At 44.9% G+C, this 8,153-nt stretch overlaps 1 protein-coding gene across 5 annotated transcripts; it reads right to left on the bottom strand.

Moving 5' to 3' along the window:
* Positions 1 to 466: 466 nt before the first annotated feature.
* Positions 467 to 7,387, bottom strand: wdr47b (WD repeat domain 47b). Of its 5 annotated transcripts, none has more exons than XM_077024315.1 (14): positions 7,264 to 7,381; positions 6,433 to 6,602; positions 6,180 to 6,263; positions 5,982 to 6,066; positions 4,884 to 5,647; positions 4,502 to 4,610; positions 4,061 to 4,230; positions 3,495 to 3,725; positions 3,154 to 3,321; positions 2,740 to 2,909; positions 2,346 to 2,516; positions 2,113 to 2,244; positions 1,708 to 1,926; positions 467 to 1,443 (listed from the first exon to the last, which is right to left on the bottom strand). In XM_077024315.1, the coding sequence occupies exons 2-14, from the start codon at positions 6,588 to 6,590 to the stop codon at positions 1,301 to 1,303; spliced, it is 2,604 nt and encodes an 867-aa protein (XP_076880430.1). In that variant the 5' UTR covers positions 6,591 to 6,602; positions 7,264 to 7,381; the 3' UTR covers positions 467 to 1,300. The 5 variants fall into 5 exon arrangements, with proteins under 5 accessions (XP_076880430.1, XP_076880431.1, XP_076880429.1 ...); XM_077024316.1 differs by lacking the exon at positions 7,264 to 7,381 and adding an exon at positions 6,867 to 7,189; XM_077024314.1 differs by having other exon boundaries at positions 468 to 1,443; positions 7,278 to 7,387.
* Between the last annotated feature and the right edge of the window lie 766 nt (positions 7,388 to 8,153).

Here is an 8,153-nt window from a genome sequence, read left to right as displayed (position 1 = left end):
CTGGAGAGAATTTAGGTCTGATCCACGATGTGTAATATTTGAAATGTGACGCTTAATAATTTTATTGATGTAAGTAATGGATTGTGCTGAAAAACGATAACGTTCATAAAAAAATAATCCGAAAATGATAGGCCTATGTCTATTTGGGGTTTTATAAGGCGTTCTCGACGAAGAGCTCGGCGAATAAACTGAGCTTCAATATCCACATGATATATCGAGGAAAGGACACGTCATGATGACGTGTTTGTAACTCTGGTTCAGGTCCAGTGAGCAGGTTAGTTTCAGAGCATAAGTTTCTGGAACGGAAAACCTCGAGTTTCCATGAACTCTCCCGCTTCTTGGAATACCCCCCAGGTGCAGCGCTAGCTTTAATATTTTCTTTAAATATTACTGTAATTTTATAAAGCTCAGACTTAAAAAAAAAAAAAAAAAAAAAAAAGCTCAGACAATGTAAAAATTTTAAATCAGTTTTAATACATTAGGTGCTTGACAACATGTGCAAAGTTCTCATTTGAGTACGAACAACAACAAAAATAAGAATAAAAATAAATAACTGCACCATAACCTTTACTTAATTTTCATTTACATTTGAAGATAATCAAAACCTTCAGAATTATAATCCTACAAATTTACAATAGTGGCATTTATTTATATTATGTGCCTTATTTTCACATTTGAGTTAAATACAGAACACCGTGTTAAACACACACCTGTTGTACTGTAATCTGTGGTGAAATCATTTGTAGCAGCATGCTCAGTATTTAGTAAAGCAAATATACTAGAAATGTGTGACAAGCCAGTACCTTGGACAGAATTTAGTTTTATAAAAGGCAATATTACAACACACTCAACTTCATCAAGCCTACATATGGACCACCAAGCTCAAGGCACCATATACTTAACGACAAATTAACTTGTCCATTTTGCATCAAATAAACTAAATACCATAGTGTCATTAAAGATAGTTCAGTACTTTTATTCAACAAAATGTAGCCATTTCTTATTTATTGTGCCATAGACATAGCTGACAACTTGGTTTGTTTAGCAGCAAAAATGCACTAATGGTTGCTTTCATCAAACAGTGATCGTGAGTTAATTTGTCAGTTACTAGGAAATGACCGTTTCTTTAAACAGCACTAATATTAAAAGGAAGTGATGTTACACAGGCAAGCAAAGACAGCCATGTCCTTACTAATCTCCTCAACCAGCTGGGTGATCCTTCGTACTGAAAAGTTTGTTCTGGAGTAGAAGTGACGGCTTTGGGCTTTTCACATCAAGTGTTCCTTGTCTGATGATAGATTTACAGGTTGTGCGCCCACAGAGTGACAGTCTTGTCTGCGGAGGAGGACAGGAAGGACAGGTCTCGTGTGTGCCACCGACACTGAATCACTTTGTCTTTGTGTTCACCAGCCACCGTTACTGGGAGCGGCTTAGTTAGGTCCCCTGTGGACACAAACAGTACCAGCTTTGTAACAATCGGTACAGGATGTACGTTACAGCAGACCTCCATATCCCAGGCATATACAACAATCTCAGCAATTTCTGCAGTTATGATCTTAAAAAAGTTTTAAAAGGTAAGAATAACTTGGAAAAATATGTTGCACTTCGGCATGTATGATGTAGGAGAGCTGCTGTTTTTGCCCATGTCACATGACCAGCTCTGAAAAACAACAAGGAAAGGTTCTTGTGCACTGCCACACTACCTACCTTGTAGATCAGTGATCATGACTTTGTTGTCATAGGAACCAGTAAGCAAGTAGTGTGCTCCAGGGGAGAAGCGGACCGAGCGAATATCACTGGTGTGGGGGTGGTACGCTTGCACCGTTCGACCCCCTCTGATGTCATACAGCAAGCAGCGGCAATCTTCCAATCCCACGGCCAGGAGCCTCCCACTGGGGTCCACCGCCACCGAGGCCACAGCACTTCCTGAGTTTTGAACAGAATTCACTGTCTAAGGAATGCTTTAAGACATTCAAGGCAATTCAGTAATAAACACAAAAAAATACATTCATTTACAACCTGTATTTATATCATTTATATCCTGTATTGTTCACCATCGCGCACAGTGTCAGTTGCTACTGATTCATTTTAAATGTTAAAAGAAATTCCCACCAGTCCCATGCAGGGTGGTTCCAACGACTTTCACACAGCTGGGCACACGTAGGTCCCAGAAACGAACAGTCTTATCCTGAGAGCCTGATGCTACCATCCAACCACCCCAAGTATAGAGGGACAGAATGTGCCCTAAGAAAACAGAGGATACATTCGTTTTCCAGGAGGCTTGGGTCCTTTTCTCTGGTCCTTTTCCACTAATCGAGTGATTGACGTTTTGCGAGTGTGTGTACCTGTATGGCCGCTGAGGGCATGCAGGCCCTGTCCTCGCTGGCAGTCAGTGGTGTAGATGTTACAGTCCCCTGCTCCAGCACTGATGAGGATGGCCCCACCACTTTCTGGGCCCTCCATGAACACGAGGTCACGGATGGTCCCGTCATGCATGCTGAACTCCAGGTCTGGGCCTGTGGATGGTTAATTAATTAATTAAACTGCCCCTTTGTATCTGTAAGAAACGAATGAACTATCTTAAGATACTATGAAGCAGTTGTAGTCACGTTAAACAAATTCAAACAAATCCTGCGATGATTTTGCATCACCAGTTCATTACTGGTGATTACTTCATCCTGCATGGAGTAATCAAAGATGCACTGGTATCCACAGCTGTGTACAAAAAGCAGCTGTTACCTGTGGCATTGCAGGTGTCAGCATTAAAAGGCAGAACTTTAATATATTTGTCGTTGGAGCCCGTAGCTAGAAGCTGGCCACAGGCGCTCCATGCCACACAGTAGATGGAGCCTTTATGGTGCTTGTTGCGTTTGAAGCAGACATCTGGCTGCCTCACTGGGCTTTCGGTGCTGAGTCAAAGAATCAGGCATCAGAGACCGGAGAAGGTACATGAGAAGTCCAATATTTACCACGTTCCATGTAATTTCACACCGTAATGATGTACATACTAAACATTTGCAATGATGTACCTGTGTACAATTATGTACACAACTATACTTTTATAGAAAAATGCACCTTTCCTTTTTGCAGTACTTTTCTGAATGCAGTAGTGGTTATAAAGGACTGTGGTTATAAAGCTAGATGACAGTATACCTGGTGCTTAGGTTCTGAGGGTAGGTACACACACGCAGGGTTTTGGAGTTGGATCCCACAGCGTAGAGCGTTCCGGACGGGTGAAACGCGACTGCTCGCACGGCCTGCGTGTCTTCCAGCGTGTGCACCACCACAAACGAGGACTTGGGCTTCTCATCCTGCAATGCACTGGAACGTCATACCAACAGCTCACACACTCCACCTGGGCCACAGTACTAACAGACATTAGAGCCAACAAACTTACTAAAGTGTGTAACGGGGACGGAAGGGAGGAATTTCACAGGTGTTGGGCAAAGCTGTGACGGTGGACTGCTGCAGTTTGTACGTAAAATTTCTCTCACCTCCTGCTGATGGGCACCGGGGACTCGTCCAAGGAGGGCCTGCCCAGGGTGCCTCCCCTCTGTGGGGTGCTGCTGGTGACGGCGGACCAGTCTCTGCCAAAGGCGTCCGGAGTGGTGCACGCCTGGGGTGCGTTAGTGGCCTGAGTGCTGTTACACTGCTGGGCCAAGGCCTGCACATCCTCCCCCAGGTCCTCCATGCCCACGTTCAGTTCCTCCAGCTTCTGAATGGACCTATCCAAATGCCCAGAGCGTTCAGGGCACAAAGAACGGCTGGATTTGAACATATTCACTAAAAAAAAGCAGCAATTTAAAAATTTCAAAATTCTGTTTACTCAAAATGCTATTCAAGTCCATTAAGGTCCAGATTTTAGAAGCCCTCTGATATTCAGAGTCTAAAATGCCTCTTAAAACTGAACTAAACATTTCTCATCATGTGTGCCACGTTGCCTTCTCCATGTTACCTTTCTTCTGTTCCCACATTTCTAAGTAACGTATAAAGGAAACAGCACGATGTCCAATCAATCTCTCATCAGTTTATTCAGCAGTCAGTCGGAGGCCATCCTGACCTGCTAAGAAAGGTGTGTGTGAGGTTGTGCTGGCCAGCGGCGGTGAGTTGGTCGGCACGCTCCACGCCGCCCTCCAACAGCATCTGCTGGTAGAGTTGCGTCTGCTGCTGCTTCTGTACCAGGTGCTGCTGTACGCGCATACGCTGCCGTTGGAACTCCTGTAGCTGTTCCTACACACACACACACACACACACACACACTTTCAGGCAGTTATCGCACCTAACTCTTCAAGCGTATAAGGTACAGCAGCAAGGTACTGCAACACTCACACACAACCACATACACACACACAGACAAATTCACAGCCTTCCAAAAGACCATGGGTGTATAAAAGGCGATCACCAGTGTAGAAGACATGAAGGCATTTTCCTGGAAGGCATTACCATAACTGCACAATTCGGCTTTATGAATGACGATCTTTATACAGATCTGAAACATTACCTCGCTCTTCTCAGCTGAATTAAGAGCGCCATTCATTCCAGAGGGTGGAGTAGGGCAGAGAGAGTTCAGACCTTCTGAGATGTTCAGTCTTTCTTCTTGTGTCTGTGACCTGGAGGTACAGGAGCAGCAATCAGGATCAAATCAACTCTATGGACGCGATCCAATAAAATCTGCAGGGCTTTAGTTAAGTAGGTGCATGAGGACTAGATAGGTGCCGCTTGGCCTTATGGTCAATTTCACTGCTGACAATGACACCTCTTAGCAGAGGATGCACTCACAGGTCACAGTACCAATAACAACAACAAGAAGCACAGCAAAATAACAGAACAAAAACAAAAACGTGCTACGATTTACTCAACCAGCAAGGACAAAGGGGCCATACCCATTTGGGGAAGCTGCAAAGTCGCTATTGTCCGCCACGCTACGGCTGCCATTCGCGCCAAAGTTAGCGAAGGAATGAGACATGGCTGCCGGTTCATCGCTCTTCTTCTCCTTGCTGGCCAGGCCGTGCGACAGGCCGTCCAGGGCCGGGTTTAGCGAGCGTGACATGTAGGCGTCAGCCGACTGCGGGCGCCTGAGCGGCGAGGTGAGGCACGGCGAGAGGCGGGCCAGTAGCGGTGCCAGCAGGTCGCCGCCCCCAGCCCGTGCCGGCCTGGCCAGCCGGTCCACGTGCACGTGGAGCGTCTTCTGCTCGAAGGCGCACGCGAAGGCTGCCACGGGCAGGTTCTGCAGCCACGACAGCACGCTCAGGTCGGGCTGGTCGCAGCCGGCTCCGCTCAGCAGGTCGGCGGCCAGCAGCGCCTCGGCCTGGGCGATCTGCTCGCTGGTGGCGCGACTCTGGCAGAAGTCCACGCAGCACTCGTAGAGCACGCCCTTGACGAGCAGCTGGAAGAGGCGGTCGCCACTGGCGCGGAAGCCCGCCTCGCTCAGCTTGCGGTCAGCGGGGATGAACTCAGCCACCATGGAGCACGCCTCTTCAAAGCAGTGCACGCGTGCCGTGCTGGCGTTCCAGTCACGGAAGTCGGCGTGGTGCGTGAGGCGTGGCAGTGTGAGGAGAAGACACAGCTGGCTGTAAGCCTCCTTTGACGGGCTGAACTCCTCCAGGGCATGTAGGGACTTCACCGCCTCCTGCATGGTCAACTCCAGCTGAGGCAGGGAGGACAGGACAGCTAATCACACGACACTCTGCTGTTTTGAGAACACAACAATTAAAAAACTGTGACAGAACAAATACCAATACTTCTATGCTATCTACATTTCTATAAGGTGAATGTGTTGTAGTGGCAGTATCCTGTGCAAAACAGAATGAGATAGCCGACAACAATTAAACCCATTTTGTTTTAATGACACCTTTCTGTCCTTTCTGCTGCTGTGCATCGCATTTTGAATCAAGATAATGCAGTAATGCAATAAGGATATTTATTGTGACACATGCGTAATCACATGTGCAAAACACAATCAGATGCACACAGAAACTCACGTTTTGAGGATCCTCCGATGCAGATATGGCATTATTCACACAAAGAGCTTCAAGAAATTTCTGTTTTAGAATTATGAAACGAAACCTTTGGGGCAATGAAAAGTAAAACACCAATGACAACATATATAGGTGCAAACGTAGAGTGGGTGTAATCAGACTAGGGCAAGCAGTAAATAATCCAAATCTTATTGCTATAACCTCTTCCTGTCAAATTTGTCCAAGCATTCCAAAGGCTGAATGAACTGGAGAACTTCATCCCACTGGCCATCTAATATCAGTTGCCTTGGAAAGAATAAAAAAAAAAGCATAAGCAAGTTACGTTAAGTTGGACCCATATGATTGTAAAGCTGCTTTGTGACAACGTGTGTTGTGAAAAAGCGCTATTTAAATAAATTTGACTTTGACTTTACGTAGACACATGTATTTGCAACACTTTCCGAATAGAACCCACCTGAGGAAGAGCATATCGTCAGAGTACAGGCCATTGATGACACCACTCTCCTTCTCCAGAGCCAACATACTGACGTGAAGCTTCCGGGTGTTGAGAAAGTCCAAGATCAGTTTGAGGATCTCTGCCTCTTTAATGTTAATCGTTTCTTCTGCAGTCATGGTGTTTGATTCCTATAGAGTTCCATAAGTACAATATTTGTGAAAATATACCCAACATACTACCAAGACAGTACATTTTCAGTATATGCAACACATGGTGGTTTCTGTTCTTTTGAGGTCTTTCTTGCCAAGCCTTGCATAACTGATTAGAGTAGTGATTCGACTGGATATGGCGTTTAATAAGTTTGTACTCCCTATTCTAAATTTAAACTACTAAACTTTTTGGGAATGTACTGGTTTAACATATCGACATCACATAAAGCATACCAGACCGACCTCAGTGCGTGAGCCTCGTCTGACTGCAACAACTTCAGAGCCACTGACACCACTGTAGCTACAAATGCTGATACACTGCCTGCCTGTCTGGCTCCCTCTATGAAAGAGCCTACATAGCCACTACCTGCACATCTTATTGAGACACTGTCATATTCCTTTATTTACAGCGTCAAAATAAGCAACTAGATACGCAAGTTTAAACACCCTTGTAGAATGATGTTGTAATTGACCACAACGTCAGCTAAATTATTGTGTGCATGAGAACAGCAGCGGTGACTTGATTATTCTGGCGGTTTTGCAGCATGATTGTGGTTAGCACTAACAGTGCGTCTGCTAGCCATCGCCAAAGGTATTAAAACCCTTACCTAAAACCCCTCAGTAAAAACATAAATCTTACCTAAAAACCCTTACCTAAAAAACATAAACCGTCGATTATTCCTTGCGACGTTCTGTGAAACCGGTTTAACGCGCGCGCAGCGCTCCCTGACAACGTCACGCGCGTTTGTCCGACGTCCCACCAGCGGCGCGTGCTCGGTTGCCAAGCGCTTAACCGCAATCCCACCAATCACAATTATGGGGTCAAATCGAATTCAAAAATCGCGAGCGCGGAAAATCACTTCGCGGAGAGGGAAATACAGACGTTTGGTCACCCTAGTTAATTTCTCTTCCTCTGCTTTGTTGTCTCTTCCCTTGTTTTTGACAATTTTCCTGTACTTCTCATGGAGGATCATGAAGTGATTGACTGCATTTTGTCTAGTAAGTGTTTTAATCCTTTCCATACTGCAGAATGGGCTAGAGACCTATTGTCACTGTTGGGATTCTTATTTCTCAAATGCAGGAAATACTGGAACACCTGGCGATTAGTAGGAAGTTGACAGCCACTGATGCTGGAGCTGTTCACTTGTATCGCTGACCACTTTCCCGCTGCGTAGTTGTCTTCCAGATGCCATGATCACAGCTCAGTTCACAATCTTAAATGAAGATATAAAATTTAATTGATTCAAACCTATTTCTCATTGTAATATGTGATCATTGTGATATATGTACAATAGAGTAAATTTTTAGGCATGTATCATATGATGTCATCCTTTCCAATCATCAAAAATATGTATGTTTTTGCATTAAATATAGTTAAAATGTACATAGTGTCTATGTGTTTATACCACATAAAAGACAATTTTATTACATATCATTTGGTACCAATGTCAAAGCTACACTGTAAAAAAAAAAGTCGTAAAAAAACGGTAACATGTCCGGCAGCAAAAGTTGCCAAACAGTTACCGTAAA

This window comes from Brachyhypopomus gauderio, chromosome 12 (assembly GCF_052324685.1).
Source record: "Brachyhypopomus gauderio isolate BG-103 chromosome 12, BGAUD_0.2, whole genome shotgun sequence".
Classification (NCBI taxonomy): Eukaryota; Metazoa; Chordata; class Actinopteri; order Gymnotiformes; family Hypopomidae; genus Brachyhypopomus; species Brachyhypopomus gauderio.
The sequence above is the reverse complement of the archived record's forward strand: the minus strand, read 5'-3'. Positions and strand labels throughout refer to the sequence as shown.